The 23251-nt window shown below is 42.4% G+C and overlaps 1 protein-coding gene and 1 long non-coding RNA gene across 8 annotated transcripts in view; one reads left to right on the top strand and one right to left on the bottom strand.

The window, feature by feature from the left end:
• The window catches only part of LOC114701314, a 50915-nt gene that overhangs the window by 15902 nt on the left and 11762 nt on the right, over positions 1 to 23251 (bottom strand). For 4 of the 7 annotated variants that reach the window (XR_005090059.1, XR_005090062.1, XR_003735807.2 and 1 more), the window contains 3 exons: positions 16572 to 16677; positions 15138 to 15336; positions 12252 to 12389 (listed from right to left, as the gene is read on the bottom strand). This is a non-coding gene — a long non-coding RNA (uncharacterized LOC114701314). Of the gene's footprint in view, positions 1 to 1582; positions 1812 to 8841; positions 8881 to 12251; positions 12390 to 15137; positions 15337 to 16571; positions 16678 to 18812; positions 18901 to 23251 lie in introns of those variants that run through there. The other 3 variants (XR_005090060.1, XR_005090058.1, XR_005090061.1) reach the window with 3 other exon arrangements.
• On the top strand, positions 15326 to 21443 carry LOC114701335 (putative protein SSX6). Its single transcript, XM_037199458.1, has 6 exons — positions 15326 to 16078; positions 16414 to 16509; positions 17503 to 17552; positions 18085 to 18172; positions 20790 to 20900; positions 21313 to 21443. Exons 1-5 carry the CDS (start codon positions 16045 to 16047, stop codon positions 20894 to 20896), a joined length of 375 nt encoding a protein of 124 aa, XP_037055353.1. The 5' UTR covers positions 15326 to 16044; the 3' UTR covers positions 20897 to 20900; positions 21313 to 21443.

Raw genomic sequence — 23251 nt, 5'->3', positions numbered from 1 at the left:
AAAAGGCTGGGAAAAGACTTTCCAATCAAATGAACTTAAGCAAGCTTGTTTAACTATCCTAATATCTAACAAAATAGACTTCAAACTAAAATCAATCAAAAGAGATCGGAAAGGACATTATATATTTATCACAGGAAAAATCCACCAAGATGAAGTCTCAATTCTGAACATTTATGCCCCAAATACAAAGGCACCCACATATGTAAAAGAAACACTACTAAAGCTTAAATCACACATCAAAACCCACACACTAGTAGTAGTGGGAGACTTCAACACCCCACTCTCACCAATGGACAGATCTGCCAGACAGAAACATAACAGAGAAATAAGGGATCTAACAGATATTATAACTCAAATGGACTTAATAGATATCTACAGAACATTACATTCAAATACAAAAGAATATACTTTCTTCTTAGCACCCCATGGAACCTTCTCTAAAATTGACCACATATTCAGTCACAAAGCAAATCTCATCAGATTAAAAAAAAAACAACCGGAATAACCTCCTGTATTTTATCAGACCACCATTGCTTAAAGTTGGATTTCAACAACACCACAAATTACAGAAAGCCTATAATTGCATGGAAACTGAATAATGCTCAACTGAATCACCGATTGGTCAAGGAAGAAATAAAGAAATTAAATACTTCCTAGAATTCAATGAAAATGAATGTACTGCATACCCAAACTTATGGGACACTATGAAAGTGCTAAGGGGAAAGTTCATAGCACTAAATGCCCACCTAAAGAAGTTGGAGAGCAGGGCGGTGGTGGCGCACGCCTTTAATGCTAGCACTCGGGAGGCAGAGGCAGTCAGATCTCTGTGAGTTCAAGGCCAGCCTGGTCTACAGAGCGAGATCCAGGAAAGGCGCAAGCTACACAGAGAAACCCTGTCCCAAAAAACCAAAAAAAAAAAAAGTTGGAGAAATCTCACACTAGCAATTTAACAGCACACCTGAAAGCTCTAGAACAAATGAAGCAAACTCACCCAGGAGGAATAGATGCCAGGAAATAATCAAATTGAGAGCTGAAAGCAATAAAATAGAAACAAAGAGAACAATACAAGAATCAATGAAACAAACAGTTGATTCTTTGAGAAAATCAACAATATAGATAAGCCCTTATCCAGACTAACCAAAAGGCAAAGAGAGAACATCCAAATTAACAAAATCAGAACTGAAAAGGGAGACATAACAAAACTGACAAAATCCAACACCCCTTCATGATAAAGGTCTTGGAGAGATCAGAAATACAAGGGACATACCTAAATGCCAAGGACAATTGTAAGAGCCATGCCATATTGCCTACCTGAGTTAAGTTTCTGTTGTCCAGTATTGAGCCACTAACCAGAAACTTTGGACATGCCTGGACAAGTCCTGAGTTATTAGAAAATAACTTAACATTTCCTTATCTTTCTGCTACAGTGACCATTAGTAACGATGTTTTGTGGTTAGGTTGCTTGGTTAGGTTGCTTGGCAACTCAACAGTCCCCTGATCTTTTCCCAAAGAAAGTTTCCTGGTCTGCTACTATAAAACCCACCTGAGAAAAATAAAATTTTACAGCTTGATCAGAATACTGTCTTGCTGTCAATTCTTTGTGTCTCTTGTCCCTTTAATTCACCATTCCTCCTTCTAGGGTCTCTGCTGAAGATCCCGTTGGTTGGGACAACTGGCGCCCAGGTGAGGCTCTGGGACGTGGAGGAGTGGTGAATGTCATCACACACCAAGGCAGGACTGCCTAAGAGTTGGACCACCGTGGAAGACGACTCCACAAGTGAAGGTCTGGTCAGTGATCGCCATGGAAACGCCTGGTGGAGAGACAGATCCGGAGGAATTTTAACGTGACAATGCAAGGTAAGTTTACCATGGGACAAGCATTTAATAAACAGGATTTGTTTATTTCGGGACTGAAACAGTCTCTCAAGACATGAGGAACTAGGGTTAAAAAGAAAGTCTTAAAAAAATTTCTTAACTATATTGGAGATGTCTGTCCTTGGTTTCCCTAAGAAGGAACCATAGATGAAAAGCACTGGGGACGGGTTGGTGACTGTTTAAATGATTTCTACCAGACCTTTGGTCCTGAAAAGGTTCCCATTCAAACTTTTTCCTACTGGAATTTAATTAATGATGTCTTAAAAACTTATAATCATTTCCCTGATGTTCAAAAATTAATTAAGGAGGGAGAAAAAGCCCTGAAAGAGTACTCACATCCACCTTCTGTCTGTCATTCTGTCAGTATTAATATTCCTGAACCCCCCATGTCTAGTCTTCTGGCAATAAATAACCATCAGAGAATAAAAAAAGAGGGAATCCCCTACTCTGGGTCCACCTACCCACCTCTCCCTCAAAGGTCCTGGCCACTTATCCATCTTTAATGGACAAGCTAATTATTAAGGGCAGAGAAACAAGTCGCCAATACTTTGGAAAAGATCCTGACTCCACAGTCACCCCCTATACACGAGAACAATTAGATTGGCTGCTTCACACAAATGATGAATGGCCCATTGCCTGCTCCTTCTTCCTTGGTACTATTGATAACCATTATCCTAGTGATCCCTTGTTACAGTTTGCCAGAATTCATTCCTTTGTTTTCCCCAAATTAACTGCCTCACAACCTATAAGGGAGGCTCCCCTGATATTTACAGATGGCTCAGCCAATGGGATTGCCGCCTATGTTGTGGATGGAAAGGCTACCTCCTGCCTCTCCCCATATTCCTCAGCACAGCTTGTTGAACTTTATGCAGTCATTCAAGTTTTTCAATTATTTCATTCTCAACCCTTTAATTTGTATACTGATAGTGCTTATGTTGCCCATTCTGTTCCCCTATTGGAAACCGTTCCCTTTTTTAACCCTCTACCAATGCAGCTTCACTTTTTCTTCAGCTGTGCTCCTTGATTATGGCTAGACAGTGCCCCTTTTTTATTGGCCATCTACGGGCCCATTTAAAATTGCCTGGTCCTCTATCAGAAGGAAATGCCTTGGCTGATGCAGCCACACAATTAGTTTTTTTTGTTCTTGCAGGATCCCTTTCTCAAGCTGCCCAAGCACACTCTCTTCACCATTTAAATGCTCAGTCCCTTCGTTTGTTGTTTAAGCTTATCAGAGAACAGGCCCGAGAAATTGTTAAAAATTGCACTGACTGTGCTGATTCCCTTCCGGTTCAACATCTGGGAGTTAACCCCCAGGGCTTGGTTCCTAATGAAATTTGGCAAATGGATGTTACTCATTTAATTGAATTTGGCAAACTTAAATACATACATGTGACAGTTGATACCTTTAGTGGTTTTATATTTGCCTCTTTCCAGGCTGGAGAGGCCTCCACAAATGTTATTTCCCACATTTTACAATGCTTTTCCGTCCTAGGAAAGCCTAAAGTTATAAAAACTGATAATGGCCCAGGATATACTGGAAAAAGTTTTCAATCTTTTGGCCAACAACTTCAGATTAAGCATGTCACTGGCATTCCTTACAACCCCCAAGCCCAGGGCATCGTTGAACGTGCTCATCTGACTCTAAAATCCATGCTTCATAAATTAAAGAAGGGAAGCCTATATGATACGTGAGGCAAACCCCCCCCCCCCCCGAAATCTTTTACATCATGCGCTTTTGTCCTTAATTTCCTTACCTTGGACAAGAATGAAAGGTCTGCAGCAGATCGCTTTGGGCATCCACAAACTCAAAGCCACCAAGCATTGGTCATGTGGTGAGACCCCTTAACTGCCCAGTGGAAAGGGCCTGACCCAGTCCTGATTTGGGGTTGAGGGTCAGCATGCACCTATGACCAAACAGAGGGAGGTCCTTGTTGGCTCCCCGAGAGATTAGTTAAACAAGTCAACTCTAACCAATCACCCAGGGAAAAGGATAGTCCCTGAGGTTGTTTCCCTTTCCTTCTCCTTCTTTACAGATGCTGATGAAGAAAAAACTGGGAGAATTTCCCTGGATATTCTGGATCTTGCTGCTAAATGTACCTTCTTAACAGGACCAGAGACCAGTTGACACATCCCCATTTGCATGGCGCTTTTATTTGACTGAAAATTATACTAAAACACAGACCTTTGGCCACCTATTGGCTACCACTGATTGCCCCTTGCAAGGATGTCAGAGTCCCATTTTACTCAACTTTACTGATTTCCATAATTCTCCCGGCAAGGTGGCTCCTGCTATCTTTTTTTTTTTTTTTTTTTTTGTACGATCAGACTGTTCACAATTGCAAAACTTATTTGAGGGAGAAAAGCATAGGATACCCCTATTCTTACTGCAAAATTCATGATGCCATTCCTCCTGCTAAGGGACAGGTAATTGGGAAAGAATGGAATGACCCTAAATTTTATAAGACATCCACAGGATATTCCCTAGTGGTTTGGGACCCGTGGGACTCACAATGGACTAGTCCAGTAGAAGGAACCATGTATACGGCCTGAACAGCCACATGGCCTAGCTCCAGACTCTACATTTGGCGCTCTTATGTACAAGTACAATTTACAGTCCATCATAATATCCTTATACAAGAAAAAACATTTAATGATAAAACTATCATTCCCCTCCTCTCCATTTTCTTGGCTTTCCCTCCTCCAAGAAGGCCTTATGTTTGCCAATGTTACTGGCATTGGAAATCTCTCATCATGCTTCCTATGTGCAGCCTTGGGACGTCCTCCCCTGATAGCAGTATCCCTGCCTCAGGTCCTTAATTGCATCACCACTGATAATTCCCATGGCTTCCGCCCCATCCCTGAAGTACCCTTGTTTCTTGACCCAGGCTGCTCCAAATTTGATTTTTGCTTTTCCAGTGTTTCCCTTCTCTTTTGCAACCAGACCGTATTACCCAATCATCCTTTTGCCCCCCCCCTATCAAAAAATTTGACCATCCCTATCCCACAGGACATGCTCTGCCTACCTGTCACTCTGGTCCTACAACTTATGCTCAGGACCCCTTCGGAGTTCTTGGGATGGGATGCCCCCCAGCCCAAGCAAAAAAGAGCTGTCTTCTTGCCCCTTGTGGCCGGAATTTCCTTCGACACCTCTCTGGTCTCTGCAGGCTTGGTGGGATGTCCTGTGTTATTCCCTCATAACAACAGCTCACCTATCCAAGCAACTTCAGGTAGCAATTGAGGCTTCTGCAGCATCCTTGTCCTCCCTCCAGAGGCAGTTAACCTCTCTTGCACAGGTTGTCCTACAAAACCGACAGGCCTTGGACCTGCTGACACCAGAAAAGGGTGGGACATGCCTTTTTCTGAGGGAAGAATGTTGTTATTACATTAATGAGTCTGGAATGGTAGAAACCCAGATAAATAAGCTACACAAACTTAGTCTAGAGCTACATAAGCAGCAGTTCTCTGCGGCAGCAGATGATTGGTGGAGATCATCCATGTTCTCCCTTTTGATGCCTCTTGCAGGACCATTAGTCAGCATCATGTTATTTGTAACTTTGGGTCCCTTCATAATTGGCAGGCTAATCCAATTCATCAAAAAACAAATAGACTCCCTGGTATCAAAACCTATACAGGTTCATTACCATTGGCTCAAAAGGCTGGATCGAGGATGTGGTCCCTGTGATATTTCTCAGTCCTCTTCTCCTTTAGGAGCAGCATAAAGTCTGAACCTATGCTTATTGGCATCAGCAGGTAAGGACACCACTGGGTGCAAGGCCAAGCACTGCAGGGGAAGGCTGATTTAATAGCCCTTGGTTCGATTCCCTGAGAGACAAACCTGACTTGCATAGAGGTTGGTATCTAGAGGCACCAAAATGCCTAAACCCTTTCCTCCCCAAAAGGTACCCTTTTTTCTCAAGCCCGCAGCAGCTCTAGGAGGAGTCAGGTCAATGTCTCCCCCAGCCGATTAAGGTCCACCACCGTTCAGGTGGGCACACTCCCTCATAAAATAAAATAAAGGGAGGAGATGTCAAGGACAATTTTAAGAGCCATGCCATATTACCTGCCTGAGTTAAGTTTCTGTTGTCCAGTATTGAGCTACTAACCAAAAACTTTTGACATGCCTGGACAAGTCTTGAGTTATTAGAAAATAACTTAACATTTCCTTATCGTTCTGCTACAGTGACCACTAGTAACAATGTTTTGTAGTTAGGTTACTTGGTTGGGTTGCTTGGCAACTCAACAGTCCCCTGATCTTTTCCCAAAGAAAGTTTCCTGGTCTGCTACTATAAAACCCACCTGAGAAAAATAAAATTTTACAGCTTGATCAGAATACTGTCTTGCTGTCAATTCTTTGTGTCTCTTGTCCCTTTAATTCCCCAACCCCCCTTCTAGGGTCTCTGCTGAAGATCCCACTGGCCGGGACACCTAAACATAATAAATGCAACTTACAGCAAGCCAACAGCCAACATCAAAATAAATGGAGAGGAATGCAAAGCGATTCCACTAAAATCAGGAACAAGACAAGGCTGCTACTCTCCCCATATATATTCAATATAGTACTTGAAGTTCTAGCTAGAGCAATAAGACAACAAAAGGAGATCAAGGGGATACAAATTGGAAAGGAAGTAGTCAAACTTTCACTATTTGCAGATGATATGATAGTATATATAAGTGACCCCCTCCCCCAAATTCTACCAGGGAACTCCTACAGCTGATAAATTCCTTCAGTAATGTGGCAGGATACAAGATTAACTAAAAAAAAAAAAAATCGGTTGTGGCTGAAGAATCTATAGCCAGTCTAACTGAGACCTAACTATCTGAGCTTTCTTACAGACCCCAACAGAGATACCATCACCCCCTAAACAGCAGGAAGCAATTCTAAGAAAACGATGCCCATTTTCCCAAAGGTTTCATGTTTCTCAGGGTTATGGATGGTGGTTATAGGGTTGGGGGTGGAAGAAAATATTAGACCCAGTATTCTCCTTAAGAAAAGAAAAAGTGTCTCAAAAAACAAAAAACAAACAAAAAAAGAAAGAACAGAAAAAGTGGAATGCATAGATATAAGATATTAAGGTAGATTATTGTATATACTAGTAAACAAATTTAGTAAAATAGCAGCCTTAGATAATTTGCATTGCTATGGATTCTTGTATATTGATACAAATGTGAACTATTCCTGTTTAAGATAATCTGTATATTGATACAAATACAGAACTATATTTGTTGTAATGTACATATATTTCTACTCTTATTTGAAATATTTGTATATTGATACAAATGTAAATTTATATCTGTCATACTGTATGTATGTTCTACCTCTGTTTAGGATTATTTAGGATTATTGTCATATTGCATATTGCACTATACATTCCTACCTCTGTTAAAGATATTTTGTGTGTTGTCACAATTTTGAAGTCATTGTCCTTCTACCGTACATTTGCTTACAGACTGTTTACCTTGTTGACATGAAGCCTTAGTCCTTAGGTTATTTTAGTAGATAAGACTTACAGATTTATAGTCACCTATGTTTGTCATTTCTATAGTTATGTTAGTTAGGTTATCCAGCTTTACAGAAACATAGGTTGGATGGACAGGTAATCTTCAAGCACTTTATGGACCTAGAGAATATGGCATTTAAATAACTTAGAATTCTGTTGCCATGAGACACAATTGCTCCTGGCAGCACCAATTTGATCCCAAGAGAACATTGGGCTTCTAAGACATTTCCATTTGGAAGTTTGTCTTCTTGGCACAAAATGGCCTACTGGGCAAAGAACTGCCCTTGCCTCGACTGCTGACAGTACAAATGCTGTCCTTTCTGGACAAGTGGGACACAAGGAAAGCGACCACTGTACTCTGCCAAGACAGGGTAAGATGGTCTTTCAGAATTCCTGCTTCTGAAAATGGTCTGTCAGATACTCTAGGCCTGTAGCCAATTTGAACGCATCAACAATGCTGAGAAACATTAGGTGACTGTCCAGGCTGCCAGCTGTCTCTGTCTACTCTTGCAAGATTCCCGAAAGTTGCTTACATCCATCTTCCATTTCTCAGGTATCATTATATTGCTTCTCAGGTCTTTGATGGGATTGAAGACTAGCAGTTATAGTTACAACTTAGTATATATATAATATCTTAGATAGAACATATTAAGTATTAGATTTAGGTTCTTTAGGATAGGACACCGTTTGGAATGATCTTTGTAACATGCCATTTACCTATGTTCCAGACTTCTCTGGATTTTAGTATGTGTCTCTTGTTTGATGTTGTTTGTGGGTTGTAGTTCCATCTTATCTAGGTCATTATCCCTTATTACTCCTGGACAATATTTGGTAATCATTCCTATTGTATATAGTCTTATATTAGGTTAGAACCTTCTTATTTAGACAAAAGGGGGAGATGTAGTGGGTAGCTGTTCCAGCTTTGACCTGGAAGTACTACCCCCATTGAGGCTTCAGTAACTGTCCTGGCTACAAGGCGGGGCTGAGACAGGAGCCCTTAAGACCTGAGATCCGGATGTGCTGGCTCTCTTGGTTCCTGGATCCTGGATATGGGAGGTAGATTGAGCAGAGTTCTCCAGAGAACACTGCTGAACTGTGCTACACCTTTCTCTGACCCTGTAACCTATCCCTTGACTTGTAAGTTACCCCACAAAATAAACCTCCCTTTTAACTATGTGGAGTTGCCTTAATACTACAACCAATAGTAGCCCTCCTATATACAAATGATAAACGGGCTGAGAAAGAAATCAGAGAAACATCATTTTCTACAATAGCCACAAGTAATATAAAATACCTTGGGGTAACTCTAACTAAGCAAGTGAAGGACCTGTATGACAAGAACTTTAAGTCTCTGAAGAAAGAAATTAAAGAAGATATCAGGAAATGGAAAGATCTCCAATGCTTATGGATAGGTAGGATTAACATAGTAAAAATAGCAATCTTACCAAAAGCAATCTACAGATTCAATGCAATCCTCATCAAAATCCCAACACAATTCTTCACAGACCTGGAAAGAACAATACTCAACTTCATATGGAAAAACAAACAAACCCAGGATAGCTAAAACAATCCTGTACAATAAACCAACTTCTGGAGGCATCACCATGCCTGACCTTAAGCTCTACTATAGAGCTATAGTTATCAAAAGAGTTTGGTATTGGTATAAAAACTGACATGTGAACCAAAGGAATCAAACTGAAGACCCTGACATTAATCCACAAACCTATTTTTGACAAAGAAGCCAAAACTGTACAATGGAAAAAAGAAAGCATCTTCGACAAAGATGCTGGTATAACTGGATGTCAACATGTAGAAGACTGCAAACAAACCCATATCTATCGCCATGCGCAAAACTCAAGTCCAAGTGGATCGAAGGCCTCAACATAAATCCAGTTACTCTGAACCTGATAGAATAGGAAGTAGGAAGTAGCCTTGAATGCATTGGCACAATAGACCACTTCCAAAATATAACACTAGTAGCACAGACACTGAGAGCAACAATTAATAAATAGGACCACCTGATACTGAGAAGCTTCTATAAGGCAAAGGACATGGTAAATAAGACAAAACAACAGCCTACAAAATGAGAAAAGATCTTTACCAACCACACATCTGACAGAGGGCTGATCTCCAAAATATTTAAAGAATTCAAGAAACTAGACATCAAAATACCAAACAAACCAATTAAAAAATGGGCTACAGAGCTAAACAGAGAATTCTCAATAGAAGAATCTCAAATGGCCAAAAGACATTCAAGGAATTGCTCAACATCCTTAGTCATCAGGGAAATGCAAATCAAAACGACTCTGAGATATCATCTTACACCCATCAGAATAGCTAAGATCAAAAACTCTGAGGACAGCTTATGTTGGAGAGGATGCGGAGCAAGGGGAACACTGCTTCACTGATGGTGGGAATGTAAACTTGTACAACCACTTTGGAAATCAGTATGGTGGTTTCTCAGAAAATTGGGAATCAATCTACCTTAAGACCCAGCTATACCACTCTTGGGCATATCCCCAAGGAATGCTCAATCATACCACAAGGACACATGCTCAACTATGTTCATAGCAGCATTATTTGTAATAGCCAGAACCTGGAAACAACCTAGATGCCCTTCAACTGAAAAATGGATAAAGTAAATGTGGTACATATACACAATGGAGTACTACTCGGTAGAGAAAAACAATGACATCATGAAATTTGCAGGCAAATGTATGGAACTAGAAAATATGATCCTGAGTGAGGTGACCCAGAATCAGAAGGACAAACATAGTATGTACTCACTCATAAGTGGATACTAGATGTAAAGCAAAGCATAACCAGACCACAATCCACAGCTCCAGAGAAGCTAGCAAACAAGGAGAACTCTAAGAGGAATGCGTGGACCACCCTGGGAAGTTTCCATGAGTAAACTGGGGATGAGGTGTGGGCAATAGAGAGTAGGGGATGGGGGATGAGAACATAAGGGAATGGGATGGTCGAGCTGGAACAGAGACGGAGTGGGAGAGCAATAAAAGAGATACCATGATAGAGGGAGACAGCATGTGTATAGGAGAAACAGGGAGCTAGGGAGGTTCCCAGGAATCCACAAGGATGACCCCAGCTTAGACTCCTAGCAATAGTGAAGAGGGTACCTGAACTGGCCTACCCTAGGATCAGATTGGTGACTACCCTAACTGTCATCAGAGAGCCTTCATCCAGTAACTGTTGGAAGCAGATGCAGAGATCCACAGCCAAGCATTGGGCCGAGCTCCAGGAGTCCTCTTGAAGAGGGGGAGGGAGAAAGGATTGTAGGAGCTAGGGGGTTCAAGATCATGATGGGGAAACCCACAGAGACAGCTGACCCAAGCTTGTGGGAGCACACAGACTCTAGACTGTCAACTAGGGAGCCTGCATGGGACTGACCTAGGCCCTCTGCATGTGGGAGACAGTTGTGTAGCTTGGTCTGTTTGTGGGGTCCCTAGCAGTGGGACCAGGACTTGTCCCTGGCACATAAGCTGACTTTTTGGAACCTATTCCCTATGATGGGATGCCTCGCTCAGCCTTGATGCAGGGGGTTGGAGCTTAGTTCTGCCTCAACTTGATATGCCATGGGTGCTGTTGACTCCCATAGGAGGCTTTACCCTTTCTGAGGAGTGGATGGGGGGAGTGTAGAAATCCATACTGACACTGCTAAGTGGTCAAAAACCTGAGGCTAGATAGGTCATGGGCCTAGGGGAAAACCTAATATTATTATTTTGCTAAAGGAACATAGAAATAAATGACTCCTAATGACATACCACTATACCCATAGATTAGTGTCTCAACGCTCTTTAGAGATACTTCTTACAGTCTATGTGAATTAGCACAGACAGCCACAACTAGAAAATGTGCAGTGAGTGAGACAGACTTTGGAGCACTCAATTCTAAATGGCATGTCTTCCTCAGGTTCTCCTCTCAAAGCTCATGGATCTATGCAGAAGAGGAGGTGGAAAAATGTAAGAGTCAGAGGTGATGAATGAGTCCAAGAAAATGATGTCTTCTAGACCCAACAGAATTGATGTACATACATACTCACAGAGATTGAGGAATACACAAGACCTGCACAAGTCCAAGTCAGATGGGATCTCAGCACTTGGAGGAAAAAGTGGACACCCAACCCAACCAAACCAAAAAGCTATTTGCAATTGATATCTTCTGGCAAAGGGAAAATCAGTTTTCTCCAATGGGTTGTCACTGGGTGTATCAACCACACTCCAGGGCGGGCCCCATACTGTGAAGTAAGTAGTTGGCCAACATAAAATGAACTCTATGGGGTTTTTCTTTGGGGGAATGTTTCATTTTGTTTTGGCATTTTTACCTTATTGTTTTCTTCTTTATTTTAATTTTCATGTTTGTGTTCTTGTATGTTTTTAAGAGAGAGACACACACACTATTAGAGAAACCTTCCTAACAGAAGCACTTGGGAACCCCTTAAAGAGTACAATAAACTGTAATTCCATGCACACTGTGCACTATTATTCCTAAGAATATTAATAGAAAGCAAGCTCCTGGGTCTTTGGGGAAATAGCATATGTAGGAATAATCTCAATTTTAATAATTTCCTTAATAAATAGTTGACATGTTATTAGTTTATTGTAGAGAGATCCCAGTTAGACTGATTAAGGAGTACTGAGGAGGATTTGAAATGGTAAGCCATTTTTTAGATGAAGAACCGCATAGTAGAGGGTACAATATAGTCCAGACATACTCTAGAAATGTGCATCTCAACAGGGCAGCTGGTCCTGGCGTGGCCAGTGCCATGACTGATGATGTCATCTTAGGTGGGAGCCCCTCCCCCTGACACTTGTGATGTATTACTGTTCCGGAACTCTGGGACCCCAAACTGCTTCTTACCTTAGTTGCCGAGTCCACTTTCTTGAGGCAGTTGGCTGATCCTCTAGGCTCAGCTGAATCAAGATATTTGGTCTCTGTCTGGAGAAACACTCCTTCATCTCCTCCTGTGTGAGGTAGGTTCTTTCTGTGGGGTGCCCCCTTAAGTTAAATGGGAGCCGATAGGAAAGTTAAGAGCCTGTGTAGACCAGCCAAGTACTTGTGCCTTTCCTGTGTCTTCAGCTCTCTTTAGCGCTTAGGACTGGGCTTTGAGCTAAACCCTTACTGGGAAATTCCTCAAGGATCCTAGAAACTATAACTATCGGACAGACTCATGTCGCACTATTTCTAAGGGAAGCAGTAGTATGTCTCTTAGCTTCACAAACTTTGAAATTACCTATGTGCCTGAGATTTCCTCCATCCTCAATGTCACCAAATAGTCTCCGTTAGAGAGCTACTTCCCAACTGCCTCTTAGATAAAGCTGCAGTCTTCATGGTCCCAGAGATACCTCAGTGTCTACTCACTAAACTTTTCTGATGACTTGAGTGTGAGGTCAGACTCCAGTACCTTGAGACACATCAGATTTACTCTGCATGACAGTTGGTCTGGTAGATGGGGAGGTTCCAGCTGTTTTATCTCAGCAGGAATTTCTAAATTAGCCCAGGAATTCACACTCTACTTAACAGATCCACCTCTTTTCAGCACTGCAGAGCATCATATATTTCTTTCGTTGACCTCTGAAAATCATGAGTTGGGGAGACCATTAAACCAGAGGCAATTCCCTCACCAACTTTATCTCAGAATACGTACACATGTCACAGGACACTGTACCATAAAGCAGCAATCTAAATTACTTAGTAGGATGATACAGGGGAATTACTTGAGCCTAGAGTTTCTCTGTCAGCTTAGCATCATGTCCATACCATTATCTTCAGGGAAAAAATTGAGTCAGTAATAATGTAGACATATGGATTTAAATTTCAGCAGGTTCCTAGAAATGTGTCTTTTATTTAAAACTTTATTGTGTCTGTTAATTTTTTTAAAATAAAAATAAAAGGTTAAAGCATTTATTTACTGCTGAAGGAAAAAATTCTGCTGGGTTGAGAGGTGAGCAAGTGACTGAAACTGAAAAAAAGAACAATAACTATCTAAGGTTGTCTTTAGCATGAAAAGTCTACATTTACCAATATGTACCTAATAGCCTTGAGGCTATGAAGGGGATTAATAGTGGGAAGTTAAGAAAGTATCTAAAGCTGGAAGAGAGACTACAGGGAAGGAGCAGGGAAGTGAAATATAGATGAGACAGTTGTTTAGCTTCAACTGTTTAGGGGGCCCCCAGGCAGTGGCATCAGGATCCATCCCTGGTGCATGAGCCGGCTTTTTGGAGCCCAGTGCCTATGCTGAGACACTTTGCTCAGCTTTGGTGCAGGGAGGAGGGGCTTGGACCTGCCTCTACTGAATGTACAGAGCTCTGCTGACTCCCCATGGGAGGCCTTGCCTTGGAGGAGGTGGGAATGGAGGGTGGGTTGGGGAGGACAGGGGAATCTGTGGTTGGTATGTAAAAGGGATAGAAAATTCAAATAAATAAATAAATAAATAGATAAATAAATAAAAATTTAAAAAAAGCTCACCCTGAGAAAGGCTTGGGTATATACTGGGATCCTGGACCCAGTGTAGTCGACACCTGCTAATAAGACTTCTTTTTTTTTTTTTTTTTTTTTTCGAGACAGGGTTTCTCTGCGTAGCTTTGCGCCTTTCCTGGAGCTCACTTGGTAGCCCAGCCTGGCCTCAAACTAACAGAGATCCTCCTGGCTCTGCCTCCCGAGTGCTGGGATTAAAGGCGTGTGACACCAACGCCCGGCCTATAATAAGACTTCTATTGGCTTAAAAAAAGAGAAAAGTATAATGGGATACATGTATGAGTAGATCAGCATGAAAGCCATCTTTTGAAATCTAACCACAAAAGCTAATAAATAATAAAAAGACATTTACAGAGGAAAACAGCTTAATAAAGAGGAGAGCATTCTTATTTTGTTGGGTGCCTAAGTTTGATAGTCAGGATCCACATGGTAGAAGGGAGAAGAGACTCCTGTACGGTGTTCTCTGACCTCCAGAGACTTATCATGGCATGGGGGTCATGGGCGCACATACACATACACTCTAAATAAAAATGTAATGAAAGAGGAAAGCCTATTTTGCAGTCCCTTTGCTGACTCACTAACACAGACATGTTCGTTTTCACACTGCTTTTCTGTTTCTGAGACAGTCTCTTATATGTACTACAGGATGGCCTTGAACTCGCCCCATCTTCCTATCTCATTATCCCAAGTGCTAGGAACACAGGTGTTCACCACCAAGCCTAGCTTCCTAAGAGAATCTGTTCTGAGTTTTGTTCATGATTTATTTTAATTGATAGACAACAATAGTGCATATACAATTAAAATCTAGTATGGTGATTCAAGATACACATATGTGTGTGCTTATCAAATATGGGTAATTCATATTTCTCTGTCCTTATGTAGTCATCATGTCTTCTACTATTTTCTGGCAAAACTGGGAAATGAATGCAAGGGCCTCTTACATAGTAGGTAGGAAGGAATCCTACAGGATTTAACTACATATTGCCCAGCCTGGCCCCGGTCTCACTTTGTAGCTCAGGCAGGCTTTGAACATAGGACCCTTCTACCTCAGCCTCCCAACTATCTTGTATTACAGGCATAGGACTGGACCTGTGGCTTCCCTCTCCCTTCCTCACAAATTCACCCTATGGAGCTATAAGCTGTAGTCACTAAAGTGTACTGCAAAATCCTAGCAGCTATCCTTCTCTCTACCTGTACTGGGTGTTTGTGTACCTCCTTTTTCTGTACTCCCCACCACCCATCTTCCAGTGACAATTGTTTTATTCTTACCTTCTATGAAATCAGTTTTCACCTTCCTCATATGGCTGAGAACAAGTGTCTGTGCTTGTCCAATTCAATATCTTTCTCTTCGCTCTTAATCTCAATGAACATTCCAGGGCAAACAATCAGGACAGAAGCTTGACCCACTCTTGGAGACTCCATTTAACTTCATACATGCTCCTTCCTTCACAGGACATTTTGTTTAGTGCTGAAAGAAAATTAGATGGTGTCTTTTCAAAATCCCATTAATCCTACCGACATGAAAACAGTGAGTTCCTGCGTAAAGAGCTCTGTGGAAGAGACTCGTGAGCCAAAGAACATAACTGAGGTGAGGTGATCAGGCAGTGGGTGGGCAGAAGCAGCTGGGTGACCAAGGGCTATGGTAGAAAGATTTTTCAGAAGGTAGAAACTAGAGGCACTCAGGACAAGGACCAAAGTCTCCACAGGACCTCCATAAGTCTCAGGATGTCTCTCCACACACACACACACACACTCACTCACTCACTCACTCACTCGCGTGAGCACTCAATAAGTCCTGTTCCAGCGTCCCTGAAGACTTGAGATTGGTGATCTAGTACTAAATGCATTTGGATGACACTTAGCTCCTTGTAAGTGGGGGGGGGGGGAGAACTAATAACCAGCACTGAGCATTTCCACTCTAATTGGGAAATGGCTGTCATTCACATCTCTCACTTGACCCTCACATTTCCAAGGATCAATCATCTTGATTTTCTAGATGGACTACCAAGGTCCTCCAACACAGAGGTATTCTGGGATGAATGGTACACGTGTGCAGCAGAGTAGTTGCCAGAATTTGTATTTCTTTCTTTTCTAGGCTATCCAGGATATTTCTACATACTTCTCTGATGAAGAGTGGGCAAAGCTGACCAAATGGCAGAAAAGTGCCTACGTGTATATGAAAAGAAACTACATCAGGATGACGGGCCTAGGTAATAGGAAGGTCTGGGTTCAGACAAGCCTGGGTGTCTCCCAGTTACTTTCTCTGCCCCAGCTTCTTCTCAACATGTAGCATGTCCCTATCCCACACGATACTTTTCTTCCCGGGGAAACGTCAAGGTGCTTGCTGAGCATGCTGCTCTTCTCCATCTTGTTCAGGGCTGAGAGCATAGAGCTTAGGCAACAGGGCTCGGGCCTGCAGCCTGCACTTGCCTTCCCTACAGGCTCATGTTCTTGGGGGCCTTAAGGTCTGTGCTGCATCCCAGATCCTAGCTGCATTTCTCCTCTGTGCTGTCTGTTACAGAACAAGTACTTTGCTTCCTTTTAGGGGTCACAGTCAACCAACCAGTTTTCATGCGCTGCAAGGAACAGACCAAAGAGAAGGTGGCGGAATGCACTAAAGTTCGTGGCTATGACAGGGAAGGTGAGTGGTCAGCGGGTTGGGGGGGGTGGGGGTGGGGGGTGGGAAGGGTTGTGAAGGGTCACCTTTTCAGTCAAGATTCCTGGTAAGGTGATAGGCAGGTCCCCTCCTCCTCCTCCTCCTCCTCTCCTCCTCCTCCTCTTCTTCTTCTTCTTCTTCTTCAGGTTAGGGCTGTGTGGAAAAGAGTACATTCAGAGGATTATGTAGAAGATCCTGTCATATAAAAGTCTAAAACATTGAAAAGAATGTATATTATTTTGGATAATAAGTAAATGGCAAATGGGTAATATCTTCAGTTGTAATGTGCACTGTCCTGTATCACATCCTAAACATAGGCAGACATATCCACCCTATACACATACATGCAGACACTGTCACAGAGATACAACTCAACTCAACACACACACACACACACACACACACACACACACACACACAGTGACTCCCCAGGAAAGCAGGCCAGATCGCACAAGCTCCCACAAGCTCCCACAAGCTCCCACAAGCACTTTCCTTGATCTCAAACTCCAGGCCTGAAATTTATGCACAGTTTTTGAGAGCAAAGGAGAGTTATTACACTAGATAGTCCCCAAAGCACTGAGCTAAATCACTGATCCTTCCTCACACAGTTAACACCTGAATATTCAAATCATTTCATGTGTTAAGTAAGATTTTCATTATTCCACATCTGAAAGTCTATACAGTTCAAATTTCCTGAAATCAATTTAATATTATGAGGTAAAAGGAATGTCCTGGGATAGGATGAGGCAGTGATGAGGCGGAGACAACATTTCATACACCATCATCAGGAGACTTCTAAACTTCTACTATAGATAATGCCTATGCCATGAGTAAAGTGAGAGAGAGCCATGCTCCACCAGTCCCTCCTCCATGAGGAGACTCTAACCCTGCGCTCTAGCATTCCCTAAATCAGCAGGATCTGGAACTTTTGAAATATTTACTAACAAACAAAACCTTCTGACTTGTCACTTTCCATAGAGGTACTTCCTGGAAAGACTTATGATGTAAAACAGATAAAACGCCTAAAGGTGAGTAACACCTCTTTCTGTAGGAATGCCCCATGCCTGCCCTTCAGTTCATGTCCACATTGGCAAGGATAGTTTTCTTTCTTTTTTTTTTTTTGTTTTTCAAGACAGGGTTTCTCTGCATAGCTTTGTGCCTTTCCTGGAGCTCACTTGGTAGCCCAGGCTGGCCTCGAACTCACAGCGATCCGCCTGGCTCTGCCTCCCGAGTGCTGGGATTAAAGGCGTGCGCCACCACCGCCCGGCAAGGATAGTTTTCTTTTGGGTGGTGGATAAGTGTATATGATATATTTGATGCTTAAAGTGTAAAATTTAATGTGAAGCATCACATGTTGTTTCCAATGCCAATTCTAACTGTATGGAAGTTCACTGGGTTGTATAGACTTTGGGTCTGGTTCATTTTGGTGTGTGATGTTTATTTGCAAGGTCCTGTGTTAAATATTATCCAGCAAATTAGGACAGCTTGAGTCACGTGGCAGAAATACCACCTGTAGATTTCGATTTGCCAAAGTGCCTTACCCATGATTCTCTCTTACAGCTGACTCCGCTGACAATAGACCTCTATGACATAAAAGATAAACTTACATCCGGAGGTGTGACTGTCACCACCGTTTCTATTTTACCAGGTTGGATGCAATCTAATTCCTGTTCCTTAATAATGTCTTCACTCTTTTTCAATATGGTGTTTTATTTAATTCTTTGAGGATTTTACATGATGCATTTTGATCATATTCACACATACCCCACTCTTTCACCTAATTAACATAAGACATCTTTCCTAGATGTTTTTCTCACTTCCCCACACTCTTCAAATTCATGTCTTTGTTTTTTATTTTTTTAAAAATGACCAACCAAGTTCGATTTGTGCTGTTTATGTACTGTGGGATGTGGAATTATTCACTAGAGTATGGTTGACCTAACAGGGGCCATACCCTTAAAGAAAACTGACTCTCCCTTCTCACAAAAGCCATCTACTGTCAACAGCTACTCACAAAGGGGTGGGAGCTCATGAGTCCCTACTCACTCCATGCTAGAATGCTGACAGGCTTGATCCTAATCAGGTCTTATGTAGGCAAAGCCAATACCGGTGAGTTCGTGAGTTTAACACTCCTGTCATGTCCGTAAAACACTATTTTGCTCTGGTCCTCCTTGTCTTCTGCTTCTTACAATCTCTCTATCCCCTCTTCTGCAATGGTACTTGAGCTTGGGGGGAAGGTGCACGACATATATGTTCAATGTCTAGCTGAGCATTCCATAGACACTTACTTTCTGCAGTCTAACCAGACGGGAGCTTCTGTATTAGCCACCACTCACTGCACAACAAAACTTCTCTGATAATGTCTGAGAGTTATCTCTGGGTAGAGAGAGAATGAATTTAGAGGTCACTTTGTACTATATTCATTTAGCAAACTCCATGGGTTCCTCCTAGGGCCTGTGCAACCCCAGGTCTTGGTCAGATTTACAGTACCAGGCCTGCATGTCTTCAATCACAGCATTCTAATAATTAGAGTATGATAATGAGGATCAACACAAGTGTGCTAAATTATTGGCCTGAAGAGCAGTTTCACTAGCTCTCTAGTCCATAGCCCAAACCGCTGAAATGCATTCATGTCTTCTTTCATTTCTGAAATCCAGGTGATCCCCTTGTCAGGCAATCTCCCAGTCTGTTGGTTCTTTCATCCTGACCCTCACTTTCCAAGCAGAAAGAAACTACCAGCTGGCCTCTGCTCTGTAAATGGAGCATGCACGCCTCTGGCTGGAAGTCACAGGGCTTTCACTGTGGACTCCTCCCATTCTGATCTACTCCAGGACATAGCTACAGCGGGGAACTGTCTTCCCCACAGACCAACCCAGAGGAACCTTCAGAGACAGCTGACTATGAACTGGGAGTTTCTATAGTTGGAGGTTCCAGTCTAGTGTAGAGAGCTAAAGGAGCTGAGAGTTAGTGGCCAGTGAGGACACAGTTAAGGACTGAATGAAAAGAAGAGATTATAAGAGCAAGTATTCAGTTTTATTATTATATCATTTAAACAGCATTTCCATTTGGGTATGTTTGGCATGCCTATAATTGCAGAGCTCTGTAGGATCATTAGACCAAGACTTTTCTAGGGTGCATGAAGAGATCTTGTCTCAAAACCAAAACCAAATGAAAAAACAAAAGAAATAAAGGGAGTATAAAGAAACTGCTCAATGGTTAAGGGTATCTGCTGTTGTTCCAGAGGAGTTCAGTTCCTAGCACCCACATTGGGTGGCTCACTATTATCTGTCACTCCAGTTCCAGAGGATCTGACACAGTACTCTTGCCTCCCCAGACACCCACACATGTATCACACATACACAGAAACATGTACACATAAATAAAATATAAGTGTAAATAAAAGGCAATAAGTTGTGTTTCCAAGCTCAGAAACAATGTTCTTTCAGTTCTATATAGACTCCCTCATGCATGAATCAGGAAGTTGAATGAAAGGTAGCTTATGATTAGTGACCAATGACACAGCTTGATATTAGCAGAAATGGTGCAGGCGCCACCTTGCCCAATTCCACACGAGTCTTTTCACCAGCATCCACGTGATACCACACCTGGCGTCACATTCTCTGATAGAGATCAGTGTGTCTCCTCCTTTCTTCTCCGTCCCCTGCATTCATCTGTGCACACCATCATGGCACAGTACTGTCTCCTCCCTTCTACGCACTCTTTTATCTACTGTCCACGTATGCACCACAAGCTTATGTGTGGGGCCTCGTATTTCATAGATGACCTGCTTTTCATAGAACCTGTGGATTCTGCCAGTGCTTTTCTTCCCCAAGTCTTCTCTATTCCATACTCCTAATTAAATGCACATCTCTTTTGCTTGCATAAATGGCAGTCTATAAAGAACATAAAGGCAAATATTTAGTCCCAGAAACATGGTGTACTTAGGACATTCCTTTCCCATTTAAACACCTGTGTTCTTTTTTATTTGGCTACAAATAATGAAATACTTTGTCAGGTGCAATTAGCATGTTATGAAAATCCATAAAAAAAACACCTGCAAACAGTACACTGGATGGTATAACCTGAAGTGGCCTTGGTCTGTACTGCTGTATGGCTAACATCTCAGTTTTTGTGAGCCAGCAGATGTAAAAACCAGACAATGGAGAAGGCCCATGGTCTCATGGGGGGAACAAGCCCTGTTCTTTTCTGACAAAACAAGGCCCTAAACTACCTAGCTCTCATGCACTAATCCCTCCCTATTTCAGGAGGCGGATTTCGGATAAATCCCTGGCGCCACCGGTTGCGAGAAAGGAAGAATCGAGTGATATATGAAGAGATCAGTGATCCCGAAGAAAGCGATGATGATGATTAAATCGGTAAGTGGTCCTTTGACACATCTCCTAAGCCCCAGAATACACCCTTTTCTCGTATGGGAGTGGATCCGTCATCTCCTTCTAGTCCTTAGGGGTGGAACACTGAAGCTGAAGTAATATGTCATGCTTCCTTTACTGCAAAGCTGGGTAGTTTGCAGACCTTCCCTACCTGGGATGCTGTGGGCTTCCAAATCCCAGGTCAGCTCTGAAGGTACAGGCCATGCCTTCCTCTGGCTTAGGAATTCAAAGACAAGGTGAGGTAGTCCCTGTGCTCTGAGCAGAGGGTTTTGCCTGTAGAGCAGAGGCTCTGAGGTTCGGGAAAGAATCGTAGACTTTGAAGGACGGGAGGAAACAGACCAGTGAGTTGGCAATGTGAACTCACTAGCATTTCTTTTCTTTCTTGTCTCAACCACAGAGAGTCGAAATAAGCCCAGGATGAGAAGAAGTATGGCGAGAATCCTGGATCAAAGTCATGACTTTGAAAGACTACGTATCAGTTCTATATATAGATAGATATATGTATATATTTATTAAAATTCATTATAATTTTAAGGTTAAGCATCTGCTTTTATATTATTTGTCAAGTGTTCTCTTAGCAATTTTGTGGGATGTGTCAAACACTCTGTCAGGACTTTATGCCAAGCATTTCCTATGTATGACTGTCACTGTGCTAAGCCCAGCAGAATTGTTTGTTCTTCCTTTGCCAGGCAATCTTTAAGCATAGATCCATAGATCTCACTGCATGGCATCTGGTCAGCACTGGGGATATTACATGCTAAGCACTCTGTTAGTATTATTCTTACTGTGAAAAACCCACTCTCGTAGAATATCAATGTTTCAAGTAGGCTAGATGGCTCAGTGGTAAAGGATCCTGCTGCCAGGCCTGATGACCCGAGTTCAATTCTAAAGACGTCCATGGTGGACAGAGAGAACTGACTCCCTGACATTGTCTTTTGAAATTCACAACTGAACACACACACACACACACACACACACACACACACACACACACACAATGAAAAGTCTATCCATATTCCATTCAGCGAGGCATATTCTTAATGCATACTGCTGTTTGTCTGCCCTGTACCTGTCTTAGGAATCATGTGCTATCAGTCATCCTCTGCACTGAAGCACACTGCCCTTCCCTTGCCCAGGACTACTGAGCAGAGTTCTGTTGGTTTATTTTAACACATTTCTCTGTGCTTGCACACACATATACATGTCATCACTATGATCATGTCATCTGCCATGCTCCACTAGAAATGTGTCTAGTCACAACCACCTTATTTCATTTTCTGGTCAGCACACACTTTCTCCCCTGTCTGCACACAGGTTACAAATCCAAATTCTGTGATGTAGGAGAATCTGGATTCTTGACAACACATGTGACCTTCATTTACCTAAGAGCCCGAGGCTCAGTGTAGACCAATACTCTAACCTTACCTTTTTGGAAGTTGTAATATCTGATTCTAAGGATTGAACCCTAGTCCTTCTGCATGCAAGGCAAGTGCTCTACCACTGAGCTACATTGGACTAGTAGTTACTGCCTGAGAAAAATAAAGGAAGAAAGGTTCCTTTGGGCCTAGAGTTTCAGCGGGTTGTCGATGGATACTTTTCCCATACATGCAGCATGTAGTAGAGGCTGGTCCTGCCTTTTGACTGACTAAGATACCCAATAGGACCAGGGCTCAAGGTGTTACTCTAGAAAAAAATAAGACACACTGAGAGAGATTTAGAATTTATATGAACATGAATAGATGATGAAGTAGCTATTTAACCGAAATCTAAGGAAGGTGGTTCAACAAGTGTGGGACTAGAGGCTAAAGCATTATTAACAGATGCCAAGTACAAGGTCAGGACAGGCCTGAATGGCATCAAAGGCAGAAGATGTAGGGTAAAAGGGCCAGCCAAAGAAACCCACCCTGGCCCTGAAATCAGAGCCAGTAACAGAAATACACCATGGCCCTGAAACTAGAGCCAAAAAACTAAAAAGGGCCAGTGAAAGAAAGACACTTTGGCCCTGAAACGCCAGCTCTGCCCCTGACCAACTAAACCAACCAATCCCTGAGCAGAACATCTTCCCCCTGGAAAAACTCTACCCCTAAGAAGTCATACATAAGCCCCTTTGCCTGTCCTTCGCCATCCTGGCAGAGGCAGCCACTCTCCTGGATTCCTTCTTCCCAAATAAATCCCTTTCTTAAAAGAGCTTTGGGTGATCTTTTGCCGGCAAGGAGGAGAGTCTCTGCTGGGAAGCTCCCTTGGGAGCATAGAGAGTAGAGCAGCAGAAGAAATGGATACCTCTGCTGGGGAGCTTCCTTGTGGGGGGCAGAGCAGAGCTCAGCTGTGACAGCTTT

Source organism: Peromyscus leucopus, chromosome X (assembly GCF_004664715.2).
Source record: "Peromyscus leucopus breed LL Stock chromosome X, UCI_PerLeu_2.1, whole genome shotgun sequence".
Classification (NCBI taxonomy): Eukaryota; Metazoa; Chordata; class Mammalia; order Rodentia; family Cricetidae; genus Peromyscus; species Peromyscus leucopus.
This window is presented reverse-complemented; position numbering and strand designations above follow the sequence as displayed.